Source organism: Prionailurus bengalensis, chromosome D2 (genome assembly GCF_016509475.1).
Source record: "Prionailurus bengalensis isolate Pbe53 chromosome D2, Fcat_Pben_1.1_paternal_pri, whole genome shotgun sequence".
Lineage (NCBI taxonomy): Eukaryota > Metazoa > Chordata > Mammalia > Carnivora > Felidae > Prionailurus > Prionailurus bengalensis.
In genome coordinates, this window is record NC_057351.1 from 21,196,600 (window position 1) to 21,215,886 (window position 19,287).

General features: G+C 41.2%; 1 protein-coding gene across 2 annotated transcripts in view; it reads right to left on the reverse strand.

Annotated features, from left to right (window-relative positions):
- Positions 1 to 19,287, reverse strand: part of CCDC6 (coiled-coil domain containing 6) — a 109,190-nt gene that overhangs the window by 43,240 nt on the left and 46,663 nt on the right. For both annotated transcript variants that reach the window (XM_043596391.1, XM_043596392.1), the window contains exon 2: positions 14,727 to 14,876. In XM_043596391.1, the coding sequence (XP_043452326.1) occupies positions 14,727 to 14,876 (150 nt within the window). The remainder of the gene's footprint in view (positions 1 to 14,726; positions 14,877 to 19,287) is intronic.

The following is a 19,287-nucleotide window of genomic DNA, read 5'->3' on the forward strand; positions in this document are numbered from 1 at the left end:
ATCCCTGGGTTACACTAACCCATTTGGAAAAGATCAAGCCATCTTGAGATCTGTCTGCCAAAGATGCCCGTGTTCATCATCCCCCAAAAGATGCGCGTGTTCATCATCCCCCGAAAGTCAGGGCTGGAACAAACAGCTTTGCTGCTTGCTTTGTTCTGACATCTCTCAGGTGACAGCCAATTTCGGGGCAGAGCGTGGGGTTTCTGAACAGAACATTAGAAACAGGAAATAGGTTCTTCCTTGGAACAAAGAAACCACCAATACAAAGAGAAACACACAGATACAGAGACACCCCCTTCAAAGTCATGAGAGTTCAGATGAGCAAGAAGGTGAGAGAGCAGAAAGGGATCTTGAGGAACTAACAACTGCAGAGTCCACCTGAGGAACATTCAGAAATTGTTGGTTTTTTAACAGATACCATGTAAATCCAAGTCATTCGGCCCCAACGGGGCTTGAACCAACATCCCCAGCTCATGACACCAAAAACCCTAAAAGGAGCCTCGTTCAGGCTGACACAAGCCAGCTCTCAGAAATAAATTTCCTACGTGTAGGCATAAAATTCAAGGCATGATTTTAAATTTCTAATCAAAGGTCTTAACATTTTATGAGCAACTTTAAATCTTCCAAGAAGGTCAGTGATCCTAAACTAGAGCAAAAATCATTCAAACTGAGAAGTAAACAGTCAAGCAAATTCTATTAATGTGTTTGAAATAAACTCACGTGTGTGCCTTAAATATATCTAAAGCAAAAGGCTTAGGCAGATTAATTTTTTAATCAGAATTTCCTATAAATACACTTTATAAAGTCAATCACCAAGATTATGCAAGGGTTTTATGACTCCTATTTGTGCAATATAGTTAACATTAATTTAAAAAAGTGTAGAATGGAAATTATATTATGTAACAAATGATCCACTGGCAGCACATTTTCAATGGAATTAGGGCTATATGAATAAAAGTTTGCTACTTAGGTTTCACCATCAAAAACAAAACAAAACCAACATAACTGAAAGCCATAAGCAAAGATACAAACTATAAACCTATGAATTTCTAAGTATTAAAACTTAAGCATTTTGTTACCATATCCACTCATTATATATGAAGCCCTAAAGCAAGCTTCCAGCCTGTTAAAAAAGACAAGTATAACATTAATTTGATCTCAAATAGGCTAGGCTTAAGCATCATTTGATCACTCACAACTGCTATCTTACAATTTATAAAGACTTTCTGGAGCCACTTCTGTGAACCAGGCCTATTGTATAAGAGACTCCAGAATTCTTCACTGCATGACCTTTATCCTGGGTCGAATTCTCACTAGCAAGTAGAAGCACTGCAAACTGTTCACCTAAGAGAACCATCACAGGTGCACATGTAGGTCAGCTGTCGAGCCAAGCCTCCCAGCCGGCATGCAGCAAGTTTGCCAAATACCAGGCTGGAAGAAGCATGTTTGCAAGTCTGGGGTTGTTGTCCATCTAGCTACTGCCAAGTGAGGCAAGCCTCCAGCCACCAGCCCCAGGACCCAGCTTTCTCAGTGCAATTCAGAATAAACCCAAGATGCTCCCACCTTCTTTCTCACTGGTCCAGGCTAACACTTCTGTGTACTCACCACCCCCATCCCACAGCCAGCATCCTTGGTTTACCGACGACTACCAAAAGCTAGAACTAACTGCACTGGGCCAAGTAAAGGCCACCATAGGACAATAACTACATGAAGTCATTGGGATGTCAAACACAATTATATTATTCATAGAAGCTTTGCAAAAAAAAGTTCAAAACTAGGTGAAAAGACATTGAGTCTTTTATGAACCAACTTTTTAGCCACTCTATTGAGGAGTGTGCGCAGAAAGTCAGCTTCCCGTTTCAAATTCATCATATCACCACTAAATGCCTCTTGGGCCCACACTTATTCCCACCTCCAAACCCCTTCTGTTACTGGTACAATTGTTCTCAATCAACACCTCATATCAGATACCAGTTGGCATTTAGTCAGCCTCCAGAGCAGCTGTCAAACCACCCTCTTCTTTGTATGTTCATGGCCCCAATCTAGTTCAAGTCTTTTATTATTCTTCACTGGGCCACTGCCAAAGCCTCCTAATAAATCTCCCCAGATTCAGTGTAGATCATCCTGACAGACAAACCCTATTAATACATCAACATTCTGCTCAAAACCCTTCAATGGTTCCCTACTTACCTGCAAAAGTATAACATCATTGGCATGACATTCAAGTCCTTCCATGATCCAATCCTATCCAAGTTTCCCATGCTTTCCTCATGCTATTTCACATTCTGCCCAAGTGACAGTCTAAGGTTCATGAGCATAAATGCCTTCAGGGTCCAGACACCTAACAAAGAATGGATGTGCCAAAAAACAGCACATGGTTGTAACTGTGTTAAAGGCAAAGTTCATGTCTTTTACTCTTACTCTTAAAAGAGTAAAGACTCTTTTACTAAAATAATAAATTTAAAAAACTGAAACCCATGATGCTGGGCAAACACTTCTGGAAACCACTCCAGTCCAGGGGTTGCACACCCCTGCCTCCACAACCCTGTTCGTGCTGTACCCTCTGGTAGAGTGCCTGAATCCCTCCCTCCAACCTATTTATTCAAAGTGAGCGATGGCTCAGAAAACATCTTCCACAGTACCTTCCCACATGCCCCCAACATACTGTATCCTCCCCTTCTTTAAGCTGTGAGGAGCACATTGTACCTGTGTGCATGATAACGTCTAGTTCTTGTTTCATATCTTTCTATTAGCTACTTCTAAAAGCAGCTAATACTTTAAGGCACTAGTTACTATGTACCAAGCATTTTATATGGCCATAACTCTGTGTCAGATACTATCTTTTGCATTTTACAAAGAAGAAAACCACAGCTTAGGGAGGTCAAGTAACTTGCTCAAAATCACACAGCTGATGAGGGGGTAGATCCAGGGTTAAAACACAGGTCTCTGACTTCACAGCCTTTGTCCTTATCCCTGATGTGTGCTGCCATCCTCGAGCACCTGTATACATTCTCGATCACTCTTACAGGACTGCAAGCTCCATGAACAGCAGTGACCAGAACATAGTGAATTCCACTCCAGATCATGGACAAATCTCTTGTCCATGCAAACACTGACTCACTTCCTTTACACTGTTCCCTCAGAGTAAGCCTCAGGATGAACAAGACAACTAGGTAAATATAAAGGGTGCCATTACTACATATATAGTACTCTCAGGTGACCATCACCTAAGTCAACAAATGTTAACACTGCCCGCTCTCTCCCAGAGCCTAGTGTATCCTTCCGAATCATAGCTCTCCATCTCTGAGGGGTGATTGCTCTCCTGATTCTCACTCATAGTAAGAACTCCTTGCATTTTTTTCTGTAAAAGAAATTTTATTGCCTATGTATTTCTAAACATTAGTTTTGCTTGGTTTTGCATTCTTTTTTGTCTAGCTTCCTCTGCTAGATAAACTTAGGATTTCATTCACCTGCATTACTTAGTTGAACAGTATTTTTACTGCCTTATGATATCCCGCTGGATGAGCACAATTTGTCTACTCTATGGACAATGAGTATTTGGGTCATTTCTGGTTTTTTACTATTACGTGCAATGCCACAAAAAACATTCTTGTATACATCTGGTGTACATATGCAAACATCATGAATATATCCAGGACTGAAACTGCTGAGTCACAGACCGTGAATATTTCCAGTATCATTAGGTAATGCCAAACTGCTCTAAAAGCAGCAACCATTTCCATTCCCTGAGAGCATACAGAAGACTTCTCTAGTAATATCTTCTTGTGTTTTATTTTGCCTTTCTTGATTACTAATGTGTGCTTGTTCATTTGTTTCCTGCTCATATGCCTATCTGCTTGTGCAAAGAGTCTGTTCAAGTCTCTATCCATTTTCTCTGGAGCAATCCATTTTTCATACTGATTCGTAGTCTCGTGTTAGTTATACAGGTTGCAAACATCTTCTCTCACACTGTGGCCTGTCCTTGCATTCTCTTTATGTGATTTCCAATGACATGTCTTTGTTCTTCTCTAGGCATTACTTAATGGCAATACTCCCAAATTTCTCTGTTGAAAGAAATCTATCCTGCTGCCTATCTGTAATCTCCATATGGATGTCTAGGCCACTCAACTGAAGTTCTGACCTTCTCACTCCAAGTCTACTCCACTTAAAGCCTTTCCCATCTTAAATTATGGTTAACTATATTCTTCCAATCATGGAAGCCAAAATCTCCAAGTCTGTTTTGAGCCTGTCTTTTGCTCATGCCCACTTCTAATCCATCCTCAATCCAATAGGATATGCCTTCAAAATGTACCTAGAACCCAATGGTCACCATCTTTACCATCACATCCTAGAACAATCAACCCTATCTCAGTGTGGATTATGGAATAGTCTTATAATACACAACCTAGCTCCCACCTTGGCCTCCACTCCATAATTTCTTCTTGAGATAGCAATCAAGGCAAGATCATTTCACTACTTTGTTCAAACCCCTTTCCTGCCCCCCATGGCTCCCACTGCAGAGTGAATGCCAAACTCATGATTATGGCTCAACGGCTCTACATGATCTGCGTGCTGGCCACCAAGCCCCCAGTACCCATTACCTCCTCAATCTCAACTCTTACTCCTCTCCCTCCAAGACTCCACTCCAACCACATTGGCCTCTCTGCTGCTCCTCCAACATGGCAGGCACAATCCCACCCAAGGCCTTAGCACTTTCCTGTCCCTTCCAGCTTCAATGTTCTTCTCTCTGAAATCCACTTATAGGCATAGGTTTTTTTTCCCCCTAACAAATACAGTACCATACTATAAATGTATTTTCTTTTAAGTTTATTTTTTTTATTTTAAGAAAGAGAAAGAGAGCAAGCCCGAGTGGGGAAGGGGCAGAAAGAGAGGGAGGAGGAGAATCCCAAGCAGCCTCCAGGCTCTCAGCACAGACGGTGATATAGGGCAAATTCTCACAAACTGTGAGATCATGACCTGAGCTGAAATTAAGAGTCAGACATGTAACTGACTGAGCCACCCAAGTGTCCCTCTTATGATTTAAGAACATTTTTTCTCTAGCTTACTTTACTGTAAAAGGATGGTATATAATACAAATAACATAAAAAAATATGTGTTAATTGACCATTTATGTTATAGGTAAGACCTCCAGTAAATGGCACGCTATTAGTGGTTAAGTTTTTCAGGGGAACTAAAAGTTATACACAGATTTTGATTGGGGGAGGGGAGAGAAGGATGGGAAGGAGGAGGTGGCACCCCTAAGCCCTGTGCTGTGCAAAGATCACCTGCATTTTTTCCTTGAATGTTTGATACAACTTGCAGTAAAACCATTTGAGCCTGCAATTTTTCACTACCAAAGGTTGTTTCTCACCTATTCAATTTCTCTAATGGTTACAAAGCTCATGTTTTGTATTTCTTCCCCAGCCAGTTGTAGACAGTATGTTTTTCTATTAATTTGTCCGTTCCATCTAAAATTTCAAATGTACTGGGCACCTGTGTTGCTCAGTTGATTAACCATCCAACTTTGGCTCAAGTCATGATCTCACAGTTTATGAGTTCAAGTCCCACATGGGGCTTGCTGCTCTCAGTGCAGAGCCTGCTTTGGATCCTCTGTCCCCTCTGCTCCTCCCCCACTTGGCACTCTCTCAAAAATAAACATTAAAAAAAAGACTAAAAACAATTTAAAAATTTCAAATGTATTGCCATATATGATTATTCATGAGTTATTCACTCTCCTTTTGAATAGCTACAAGAAAAACTGTGATATGTTTCCTGTTTCCTAACAAAGATTTCAAGCTTGATCTTTGTTTCTTTGAATGTAGTAAGCATGGCTGCTCTGGAGTCTGTGTCTGATAATTCCAATATCTAAAGTATTTGTGAAGTCCATTTCTGTTCTTTCATTTCTACTAGTTGAGATCCATGAAATCTCATATCCCCATGTGCCTGGTTCTCCTTGAGTGCTGGGCAACATATTTGAAATTGTATTTGTAGGTGAAATTTGTGGTCTAGGATGATGGTATCTTCCTCCAGAAAATTCTGTTTTCTTCTGCCAGGCACCAGAAGACTGGGTCTACCTTAATCCAAAACAAAAGCTTCATGATTTACAGTTCACCAGGTGATACAAAACTAGTTTGTTCTTGGGGCACCTGGGTGGCTCAGTCAGTTGAGCGTCTGACTTCGGTTCCGGTCATGATCTTGCAGTCTGTGAGTTTGAGCCCCGCATGGGGCTCTGTGCTGACAGCTCAGAGCCTGGAGCCTGCTTCAGATTCTGTGTCTCCCTCTCTCTCTGCCCCTCCCCTGCTCACGCTCTGTTTCTCTCTCAAAAATAAACATTAAAAATTTTTTTTAAAAAAACCTGGTTTGTTCTTATCCTAAGGTTCATGATTAAAGTGTAGGTCATTTATTGCTGTCTCCATCTTTGGCCAACGCTGAGCTTTAACTTCTGTAACCTCAGCTCCACACAACTACCATAGCACAGCTCAGTTTCTCTGCTGTTCCATAAGCAGCAGCAAATGCTCAGGACAAAACCAGCTCTGGGAGTTTGGGTCTTCCTAATACCCACCTCCCCCAGATCATAGCCCAGCAGGCCTTCTCCATCTTGCTAGTTCTTCATGCTTTAAAAAATATTTAAGAGCATTCTGTGTAGGTTTTATTGATCCTCAGTGAGGTTTGTCTGAATTACCTAATCTGTCATTTTCTAGAGGGGAAGGTATAAGCAATTTTTGCAAGGCAATAGCTGGGCTCTTCCAGAAAATTATTTTTTAAATGCTATTTTCTTGTCAACATTCTCAACCTCAAGGACAAGCCCTCATAATTTCTTTTCTTTTTTCTTTTTTTTTTTTTTTTTTGAGAGAGAGGGCACAAGCAGGGGAAAGGAGCAGAGGGAGAGAGAAGAAGAGAGAGAATCTTAAGCAGGCTCCATGTTCAGTGCAGAGCCCAATGCAGGGCTCGATCCCACAACCCTGGGATCATGACTTGACCCAAAATTGAGTCAGATGTTCAACTGACAGAGCCACCCAGGAGCCCTACAAGCCCTCATGTCTGAACAGATGGCTCCACTACAACATTGGGCTTCCCATCCACCCAGAATACCTAGTGGGCTAAGTTTGAGTTTGCCAGATTCCCCACAGCACAAAGCTGTTTAAAGCATTAACGCCTTTAGAGAAATCTGGTTAGGAGAAAATTAAAAAAAAAATTTTTAACATTTTTTTTGTGAGAGACAGAGAGAGACAGAGCATGAGCAGGAAGGAAAGGGGCAGAGACAGAGAGAGAGAGAGGGAGACACAGAATCCAAAGCAGGCTCCAGGCTCTGAGCCATCAGCACAGGACCCAATGTGGGGTTTGAACCCACGAACTACGAGATCATGACCTGAGCTGAAGTCGGACACTTAACCGACTGAGCCACCCAGGTCCCCTAGGAGATTTTTAAAAGATCCTCCACAAATAATATAAAGAAATCCTTTAGGGCCTGGAGTTGGCCTACTGCATTGAAAATGCAATTTGTAAAACCTAACACTTCCTTCTTCCGAGGAATAGTGTTCAGTCCAAATAAAGAATTCATTCTAACTTGAGACATTACTGTGAACTAAAACAAGGCCACACCTTTATGAATAAAGAGGAAGAAAGTGAAGGTAGCTCCGTATTTTAAGGTAATTACTGACTGGGCTGACTGTAAACGGTTTTGAAATAGAAAACCTACCCAAGAAGTGCAAAACAGGGAACATTTATAACTGCAGTGTTTTAAAGTCATTTAAAAAATGTTTCCAATGATGGCTCAAGTCCATCTACAGTGGAGCCAGACTCATCTTTTCACCTAGAAATAACCATGCTTACTCCTACCCTGGAGAATAAAGTAAGCTCCCACTCCAGCTTCATCTCATTATTTTTAATTTCATTGTCTGTCTACTTTTGTTTTCTCTCTACCTGAGTTTTCCCACACTTTTCAAAGGAAGTCAGCATGGGAAGCTTGAAAGCCTCTACTCTTGCCCTTACATTTTTGGAGTCCACACTGGCACATCCAATCTAGACCTAATGTCAACACACATGCATACACTTGGAAAGAAACTCCATGATTTCTTAGAGTCTAAACAACTGTATCACGTTCATTTTATTTTCTAATCGTAATGCAAATTGTGTTGGACAGAGATTTCTGGCAGGCTACTAAACAGGAAAATTCTGGCTCATAATTTGGCCTCTGGAGGCTACATCATTTAAAATGCATTAAAAACATCCCGGGAGCCTTTGCAGATGTATTGGGAAAACAACGTACAAGCCCCTTGCTCCGTAAAAAGAAACAAAGAACAGACAATGCTGAAGTTCAGAATGTTTGTAATGAAAAACAACGCACACACACGCACACACACACACACACACACACACACACACACACTCTCTCTCTCTCTCTCTCTCTCTCTCTCTCTGACCCTACTGTTCTGTGAGCTATAGGTAACAGCAAATTTTTCAGATCAGCATTAATAGCCCTGAAAAAAGCCAGAAGGGCTACTGCTCTGGCCACCTTAATGAAGAACATATTTCACAGTCTCTTCTCCTCTTCCATGGGGAGGGCAGAAACAGTGTTCATCCAAACTGATGCGAAGGCCATCGGAGCCTAGGTGCCTTTAAAACTAACTAGAGTATCTCATGTGTATTTATTGCCCTGACATGAGATTTTGCTGCCTGCCCAAACAAAATCACTACACTGCCATCCTAGTAACTAGGCAGACTTGGGGTGAAAGGCAGGCGGCCTCACATTCTGATGCACATGCTTCACAAGAAGGGATCTGAGACTCTATGCTCACTGGTTGTGCCCGCGGGCATGCCTGCTACCCTGAGACACAGCCTGTCTGGGGCTGGGGAAGCACGCACTCTGGAGAGCACAACCAGTAAGATGGTACTTGAAGGAGAAACCGCTTCTCCAGAACTGAGGGGGGGGGGGAAGGAAAGGGTAAACCAAGTGGTAAGCCTTTGTCTAGATGAACAGGCAAGTTCAGGGACTTACTTGAAATCTTCCTGTCAGTTTTACTCCTATGCAAAGAGACGGAGGAATAATGCTGTCGCCTGATGTCCCTCTGAGTTGCTTGGCTATCAGTCACTTGGTAGCGGCAGCTTCAACAGTGGCTTTTGCCCTCAACTTCCTTCCTTTCCTGTCTCGCCTTTCTATGGATGCTAGGAAACATTAACTACATGTGTTCTGGAAGGCATTCTAACCTCAAGGACCAAGTCAGTAATAATAAAGCCATGCCATTAAACAAGAGATCCAGAAAAGTGTTATTCTTAAGTACTTTGAATCATCAATAAGAATGTGCCCTTCCATAAGGATATAATACTTTCTACTGTAGCGACAGTGGCATTATTTTCTGAGGACCAGATCCAATTTCAAATATGAATCAAAAGTACAAAACTATTGGGGTGCCTGGGTGGCTCCATCGGTTGAGCGTCAGACTTTGGCTCAGGTCATGATCTCGCGGTTTGTGGGTTTGAGCCCCGCGTTGGGCTCTGTGATGACAGCTTGGAGCCTGCTTCGGACTCTGTGTCCCCCCTTCTCTCGCCACCCCCCCCCCCCCCCCGCTCATGCTCTGTCTCTCTCTAGTCTCTCAATAATAAATAAATGTTAAAAAAAATTTTTTTTTAAGTACAAAACTATTAACCTATTTGTTATTTTAAGGTCTAAAATTTAAAAGTTGGATTAGATTAAAAAAAAGTCAGAGACATATATGTAATACCCAGTACCCTTCTTATCTTAGCCCTGTTCCAGGGCTTTAAAAAAAGAAAAAGTATTCATTAGCAATTGGCAGCAGTTGAGAAGATTGCAGACAAAAACAGGACTTCCCAAAGAGCAGAAATAAACCTGATGCATCAGGCTTGCATCAAAGCAAGTGAAAAAACTCCAGGATTGCTAAAGCCATTATGAATCTCAGCAATGACAGGTCTTCCAATATGCATGATTGGTGATTGGTAGTTAACAGGGGAGTTAAGAATTATTTAAAAAAATAGTTTTAAGACTGAGGGCCTGTGGAATAAGTCATATTAGGACTGACAAGACAGTTAAGCTAGGTATTAAAGCAGTCTGATAATACTAGTTCTTAATGATTTGAGCATTCCAGAATCTTCTTTCACTTGCAAACGCACCCACTGCACTATGATGCATGACAGTCACAGCTATGATAGAACTCTGAGCTCTCAAAGCCAATGACACAGAAGGTTCCAAAAGGTAAGGACAAAACAGGCATCAGAATTTTTTAATTTCCTTTTTAGGAAATAAGACATTTTCTATTTACAAAAGTAATGCAGGTTGCTTTTACAAAATAAGAAGGAAAAGGATATAAGAAAACTAATATAACCCAAAGCTTAGCACCCAAGTATAATTACAACTAACATTTTGGAAAATAGTCTTTTAGATTGTTTTTCTAATGTACATGTTATATATCAAAATCTGATGAAGAGTTTGCTCACAAAACATTTCTTGTACATTTTAATTATAAATTCTGGTTAAACTACAACTTCTGTTTGAGGCATTCCAGAGCTGAGTCTGGTTCAGATGCAGGCTTGTGCTGAACTTAGCAAAAGTACCAGAAGGTTCTTTTTGGGACAGTTCTCAATCAGATAATCAATTCTATGGTCTGGGCTCAAAAGGATGCAGATTTTTCAAATAAGTTTTCATAAAATGAAAGTATAATTTTCTGGCCATCTAGGGGATATATACAAAAGCAAGAGAGAAGGCATGCTTTTTGTGTGTTTTTGTTTGTTTCAGTGATGCTTAACATATGTGAAAATATTTAGGCTATATCCCAAACTTGATCTTCTAGGACAAAAGGATTTCCTCTCATCCACACTTAAATAAACTTCCATTTGTAAAGGTATTAGATACCAGTTCTGTTATGGCAGATGGGAAGGGAAGGGAAGGGAAGGGAAGTGTGTCCCCCACAGCAATGATCTCAGTTTGTTTTCAGATCCAAAGAATCCCTTTGAAATGCACATAAAAGCACTGTCCAATCACTATGAGAGACAACAGTCAAAGCATGGTGACAAAACCAAAATTGTTCCACAAATGGCTTCAGTGGCCTTGGGGTGAAAAAGGCAAAACACTTTCATGGTGAACAGGTCAATTCACTCTTTCGTCTATCAGGAACACCTGCATACAGTTTCTCTTCTCAGGCTTTTCAAAAAAAGGTCTATCTAGAAGCACCATCCTAGAGAGCCATGTTAAAGTAATTACAAAATTAGAAAAGTCTACTGGTACCAATTAGCCTAAAAAATCTCCAGATGGAGATCAGTTCTTCCACACTGTGTGGCAGAAAATGTGAGCCTTCAACAAAGGGGCTGATATCCTGAGGCAAGCCTCAGGATGGGTAACAGAGGGTGGCAGACCCTCCCGCGGCCAAATGAGCTCTCTCCAACTGGCCAACAACAGAGGAGGGCCTTGGGGTTCTACAACAAAGGTATGCTGTGATAGCTGAAGTCTAAAGTGAGAGATCATCTGTCATGCCACAGAACACACATAGGTCTAGAACTTGCCAGAGACGTCAACCTCAACTCCCTGCCACCCATCTCCTTTCAAGGGCCTGAGAACCAGGAAGGGGGCATGAGGAGTATCTGTTTAATGGGTACAGAGAGTTTGGTCTTCAAGAAGTTCTGGGGATGAATAGTGGTGATGGGTGCACAACAGTGTACCTAATGCCACCACGTTATACACTCAAAAATGGCTGAAATGACAAATTTTATGTTATGTATATTTTGCTACAATGTATATATGTGTGTATATACATATATGTCTGTGTGTACACAGAACCAAGCTGGGATTCCTGAGAGATGGTCTTGAAGACATGCTAAGTATTCATTTGTCCAGATTCTTTAAGTTCGACCACAAACGAGCTACAGTCTTACTAAGAGCTCCCCCAGCAACAGAATCATACCTTCATACTATATTCCTTGTTTTGACTTGGCCACATGAAGGCTAGTGCTACATGTTATATACTACTTTTGGTAAAAAAAAGTTTATTGCACTGTTCCATCTGCATATTATTCAATCTCTGTAGAAAGATCCATGCCTCTGGAAAATTTTAAGTTTTTAATATATGAAAATTATTTTTCTCCTGATCAAGTATAAAACTACTTAAAAAATTTAATTTTTTTAAATATTTATTTATTTTTGAGAGAGAGAGCGAGCGAGCACATGAGTGCGTCAGCGAGGAGGGGCAGAGAGGGAGGGAGACAGAATCTGAAGCAGGCTCCAGGCTCCAAGCCGTCAGCACAGAGCCTGATGCCTGGCTCAAACCCACAAACTGTGAGATGGTGACCTAAGCTGAAGTCGACGCTTAACCTACTGAGCCACCAGGCGCCCCCCCATCCCTTTTTTTTTTAAAAAAATTTTTTTCTTTTAATGTTTTTGATTTCTGAGACAGAGAGAGACAGAGCATGAGAGAGGGAGGAGCAGAGAGAGAGGGAGACACATACTCTGAAGCAGGCTCCAGGCTCTGAGCTGTCAGCACAGAGCCTGACGCAGGGCTTGAACTCACAAACTGTGAGATCATGACCTGAGCCGAAGTCTGTTGCTCAACCGACTGAGCCACCCAGGCAAGCCCACCCCCCGCTTTTTTTTTAATGTCTATTTATTTTTGAGAGTGAGAGCACAAGCAGGAAGGGGCAGACAAAGGGGCAGACACAAGAATTCAAAGCAGGCTCCAGGCTCCAAGCTGTCCAGCACAGAGCCCAATGCAAGGCTTGAACCCATGGACTGGGAGATCATGACCCAAGCCAAAGTTGGACATTTAACTGACTGAGCCACCCAGGTGCTCCAAACAATCTTTTTTTTTTTTAGATATAAGAATTATGAAAAAAAAATTACTGTATTTCTCCAGGTTATAGCTTTAAATTCACCTCCTTTTTCTGTTGCACATGGCTCTTCTGTTCTTTTAGTGCCTTATTTTAAGGGATATCAATGTCTTTGGGAAAAAGGTGGGTTATGATAATAAACTACACACTATAGAACCATTCACAGTGAAGATGAACCTTTATAGAGAACAGAAGCATGATCTGGCTAGGTTTTGGCTGCTTTATAAATAACTTGGTAAAAGACTCTAAATACTAATAGCCATTTAAGTTGAAAGCAAACACTGTTTCTTCCAATGTTAAAAATTAGAGCACCTGATTACACACTAAACTAAGAAAAATAAACTGTAATTGCATCCCTCTAGTTCTAGAAGCAATATGCAGAGCAAGTTGTCTGATGCTGCCAAGGTGAGAGAGAGCCAGAGGTCAAACTAACCTTGTCCCTCATTTTTTCCTCTAAATCTGAATGCACACGAATCAATAACGAGTTCCACACAGAAACTGTGCCATAAATCTCTGCAGGACAATAATGCCTGGCTACCTCTACACTTCATATTTCAACAGCAGCCATCGAAACCGAATTTTGTGTGAGACGGTTAACAGTATCTTTATTCAGTAATTAGGCAGAAAGATGGGGTCAAAGTTGACTGAAGCACTGTCCAGTCTTAACATTAAAGTTTCTTTACCAAAGCTTCCGGCTTTCTCTCACAGGATTGTCCATGTTGGAAGATAAGAAAAGGATTTAGGAAGCTTTTTAAAAGCCTCAAATATCCTTTTATTATAACTTCACTAAAATACATACTTCAACCAAATCAATGAATGAAACAGTCAGCAATGCCCTTGCATGGAGGGTACAAGGGGTGTATCTACCTAGCTTCCACACTCACCTGACAAAGTTTATCCTCCTGGAATAATTTTATATCTGCTAGTGATTTTGGACAATCTGTGCTCAGTAATGAAAACTTAATATCCTACTTATTCTTTTAAAAAAATTTTTAGTGTTTATTTTTGAGAGAGCGAGAGCGCAAAGGGGGGAGGGGCAGAGAGAGGGAGACACACAATCCAAAGCAGCTCCAGGCTCTGAGCTGTCAGCAGAGCCCCCCGTGGGGCTCAAACCCCTGAGCCATGAGACCATGACCTGAGCTGAAGTCGGTAGCTCAACCAACTGAGCCGCCCAGGCACCCCTCCTACTTATTCTTAATTAAGTTCATGGTAAGTAGCATACAAAATATTTGCCCTAAACAAATTTTACTTTTGTAATTTATAAGCTTTGAGGGGAAAAGAAAGGAGAAAAGGAAGGAGACTCTGAATGAGAAAAACCAAACCTTCCTGTATGTTTTGTGTTGTGTCTTCTATAACCTATCCGAGATTAATGCTGTTTTAATAGCTGTCTGATACTTATTTGCTCAGTAACCTATTACTCACCCATTTGAACACACCTGATTGTATGTAATTTTAACTACCGATCACGGATATCTTGTATTCCCCCCCCAACTGACATTTCACTTTACAGCCTCATATTTTAATGCAGAAGACCCATTTCTGCTACACAAATGTTGATTTATTCCTTACAGAATCAACATAAAAGGAGAAAAAAATTCCACATTTACTGTTAATCCTCCTATTTCCAAAACACTACTTACAGCAATTGCTCCTGTGCTAAGGCTTCAGGCTCATCAGAAACTTCTTCAGGTGCCAACAGCATAAAATCCCTTACCCAAGCAGATGAGTCACAGAACCAGTCTGGAGTATTACACTGCTTCCATCTTTACCTGGTCTTTTTAATCTCCAAAATACTTTGGCTATAAATGTTTCAAGCAAAGTACTTTATCAAAGTCATTTTTTCCTAGAGAGGAAAACAGGCAGAGAAGATGTAAGGCGAGAAAAGATAAATTTACCTGCATCAACTTTCTGGAGAGCTCATTAGTGAGGAACTCTTCTTCCTTCTCATAATTTACAGCAAGGGTTTCTTTCTCCTTCTGCAAAGCCTGAATTTTCTTGAATAAAGTGTTACTGATGAATTCTTCTTCTTGCTCAGCCCTGGCTTGCTGTTAAAAAAAAAAAAATTAAAACAGAGCAACAACAAAAAATATGTTAAGCAAACAGGAAATTTACAATGGAAATAATGTTCTTATTTGCAGAAAGGGCACTCATTTTAATTAGATCTCTATTTTTACCTGTGAACCAGTGCACCCGAAGACATATAAACCAGAGGGGCTGAGCGGCAACCCTAAAAGAAAATCTGGCTATTCCCCCAAAGAGCCTCCCTGAACTACAGATGGCCTTCTTCTTAAATTGACGTTTTGAAGAAATTCATAAAGACTGTTTTACTGTTTTTAGAATCAATCCCCAATCAGTAGAATACAGAGAGCTCATCAGATGGCACACAGGTCCAATTCTGTGCATCAATTCATGATAACTCTCTGCAAGTCACTACATCTCAAAGGTCTGTAATAAAGCTGAAATATCTAGGCAACATTTTTTTACTGAAGCAGAGTTCACCTTTTGAGGATATTACTGAAAGGATTTGGATAAGCAATTATAAAAGCAATGCACACTGCATGCTCAACAAATAGTAATTGGAAGGAAATACACACCAAATGGTGATAAAGTAGCTACTGAGGTAGGAATCCAATGGGTGAAAAGTAAGGGTGGATGAGAGGAGTTTTATTTTTTACTTTATTAATTTCCCTACTGGGCATTTTTTGGAGGTGAGAGCAAGGACAGACATTACTGAATTTTAAGAACAGAAGAAAAGAGGGTCAGAATAATTCGAGAAGAAAATATTCTTCTGAACCACTTCCCCAAACCTATATTTTAACAGAATACACACCAAAAAACTAACCATCCTTGAAGGAAATTAATCTTTTCAGAAATAGGAAACTTGTTTCAAGTGAACTCAACTCTACTCAATGCACTTTTTAAACCCCATCATTTTGAGGCATTAATCCCAAACAATGTGTTCCTGTTTTATCAGCCAAGTCAAGGGAGAAAGAACTATATCAATTCCAAGTTGCCAGCACCTGTCACTTCAAGAATATGAAAGCCAGAGAGGAGGAGACAAAAGGGCACCAGCACTAAACAATTACCACCTTTATTGTACAGCCTCTGACAACCACTCCCAAAATCTGGTGGCTTAGATTTCTGGACATATTCTCTAGCTTCCCCAGCATCCAGCATCCAGCATCCGTGCCCAAACAGACTGGGTTTCTGAGTCTGTCCTCTGTGCTCTCCTGTCAGTGGCCAAAAGGAAGTCCTTCAGTCCCCAGAACTGCTTGTCAAACAATTCTACAAAAGAGAGTAGCATGTCGTATTTCAACTGAGAAACAGAGCTATAGAAAAAGTGAGAACTTTGGGACCAGGTCCAGCACTCAAGTTCTTTAAGAAACCATTTGGGATATGCCCGGAGAGCTGAACATAGCTAATAAATGTTTATTTCCATCCAAGAGCGCCCAGGGAGATATCCCTAGGTTCCCGAGGGCTCCCAGACACTTGGATGTTTTGTTAGCCCTTCCCAGGGCCCTACTCTCCTCTCCACTCCACGGCTGAAGGTACTTACTCTCCCCCTTGAAATGAGTCCCCACTCCTCTTTACAAGTCACACACTTCCAGGTGGGCCAATGGGCAGGAATCCCAAGTATGTATGGAGGCACACTTAACTCACGTGTCTAAGCCTGCAATCTGTTTAAGCTACTTGTTTTTCTGGTTTTGACTGACAACATCCTACACAATTTGATTTCTGATTATTCTAAAAGTTACAGAACAAAAAGGTGGAGGGGAACTGTAAGGCTTTTGCTAGTGATAGCGCACTTACTATTTAAAAGGGTGTTTGCCATAAATTATTTTTCTTATCAGGTCAGACTCAACTTTCTTGCGTGTTGCCACACACTCGGTATTTTAGACAACTGGTGTATATGATCACAAGCAAGAAGAGCCAGACTCAGGCTCAGCAGACCACCCTCCCCTTCTGCACTTGGGGCCTGGAAGTAAGAAGCTGGAAATAAGAGGCTAAGCCCCAAGTGTGTGTTCTCGTAGCTTCCACCCCTGCCTCCCCCTCCATCTAACCATTAAGTTGCAGGGACAACAGATTTCAGTGTAATATAAAACAGTACTCTGCGATAAAAAGTAGATTAGTGGTTGCCAGGGGCTGGGGGAGGGGATGCGTGGGAGATGGGGAATGACTGCTAATGAGTGCAGAATTTCTTTTTGGGGTGATGAAAATGTTCTGAAATTAGTGCTAACAGTTTACACAACCTCGTGAATATACTAAAAATCAATGAGGTGTACACTTTAAAAGGATGAATTTTATTGTATGTGAATTATATCTCGATTAAGAAAAAGCACTCTGATAATTAGCAGGGCCTGTATTTCCCGGGGCACCTGGTCTCCTTTGCAATTCTTCCCAGGGAAAGCAGCAAAATGTTAAAAGGATGGGGGCGGGGAAGTGTTGAGGAGCACTGGATCTGCTCTAAAGTGCCTTCCAAAGTAAGTGACACATCGCTGGTCATGAGAGGCTGAGGCTTTAGCTAACAAAATTACTCACCATTTAGAATAGCTGCTTAATTCTAGGCAAAGCCCATTAATGGAAAATGCGCGCTCAAGGAGCCCTGAATAACAGGAGGAACTGCTGGTGGAAGCTGGTTACAGCCTATCTAACTTCACAGGGGTTACTGGGGGTTACACAGATTCCATCAAAGGCCTCCTTTAGCGAAGTTTCTGGCACTTTTTGGTTCTGTGTGTTACCCTGCCTCCCACAGCATCTGACATCTAGAGGAGAAGATACCGGAGCACAGGAGTCCAGGTGCCCAAGCTGTAAAACCTCACTCACCCTTTTTCTAGTTGGTCACAGGTCACTTTAGGAAGGAACACATAAATGAGGACAAAAGATAAGATGCTGTATCCAATATAGCCTCTGAGGAAATTTCTGAAAGATCAGACAGAGTATACTGACAACCAGGGGTAAAAAAAACTTGATTATCAGAGTATGAGCCATGAGTCACACAGGCAGTCAGTAGCCACTGACTTCCCCACGCAGCTTCTCCCATGCCACGTGCATCAGGGGCCCAATTTCAGCCTTAGTCCTGGCTTTTTCTTCCCCTAATTCCAAAACAAGCCTTTTATTTAAGCTGTAAATGAATTATCTTCCCAGTGTGTTCCCCCCACAGAAAAGCCAAGAGCTCAGTAAAGAGTGGCCCAGGTGCTAAGAAGCAAGCCCCAGGCACTAGCAGTCAGAAAAACAGGGGGACAGAGCAGAGATAAAACAGGCTACCTCAAAAAATCTCATCGGTTTTACCAATCTATCTCCCTTTTTATCTGAAATGCTTGACAATGTCAACATACTTAAAGACATCCAAATTCAAAAACAAAATTGTATTTCAAAAGCTAAATAAGTCAATCATGGTTCACCTATAACTCCATAAACTCTGAAAAGAAAATATGAAAACTTAGGAATGCTTTGAAGGAGGTTGTGTTCTGTATATGTCTGTAAAGTTGAGAACTGGGGAAATCTGGGGAAAATTTTTAAAATATCTGTAACCCTATCTGCATGTTCAATATGGTTCTAGATGCTGTGTGTAGAAACTGGGCGACTCTGTATACTGTACTCACATATTTGCACCAGCTATTTTGACACTCTCCTAGCAGTAACCATTGGGATCTATAAATATGAGGACTAGAGCAGAAAGCAGGTCTCCACCATTCCTTCCCCATCCTACCAGAAGTCCAATGTTAAAAAAAAAAAAGGGGGGGGGGGTACAGAAGAGAAATAGGGAAGGGGGCAGGACAGGAGAAATTTACCAAGTACTGTGGGAAAAATAAACACCAAAATTCTTAGAAAAATTATCTTCTCCTGAGTCACCACATATTCAGGCAACCATACTCTAAGTAAGCACTTAGATTTTCTGTGAATAAGGAAAACACAGCTCATTCTGACCCACTGCTATTATGATCAGAACACAAATTTCATAGGATATTTCAGGGTGATTGTTTAGTTCTTCTGTTCTTTATCAACAGTACTTTGGAGATCAAGGGTAGGCGGAGAAAGCAGAATTCAAAAACTCTCAGCAGCACCACTCACTGCTGACAGGAAAATCCAAGTGCCAAAACCAAAATCATGTGGGCTGATGCAATTCATGATCTATCAAGCACAAGGAAGAGAACAGTTTTCCAAAGCAAGAAATGCAGGCAATATTTAATAGCAGCCATAGGTAAAAAATATAATCAAGAGAAGATACAAATGACTACCAAGATTACACATCAGTATTTGTGGGTTTTTTTAATGTTTTATTTATTTCTGAGAAAGAGAGACAGAGAGAGAGAGAGAGAGAGAGAGAGAGCAAGCACAAGTGGGGAAGGGGCAGAGAAAGAGGGAGACACAACCCAAAGCAGGCTCCAGACTCTGAACCCTCAGCACAGAGCCCAACACAGAGCTCAAACTCACGAACCACAAGACCTGAGCTGA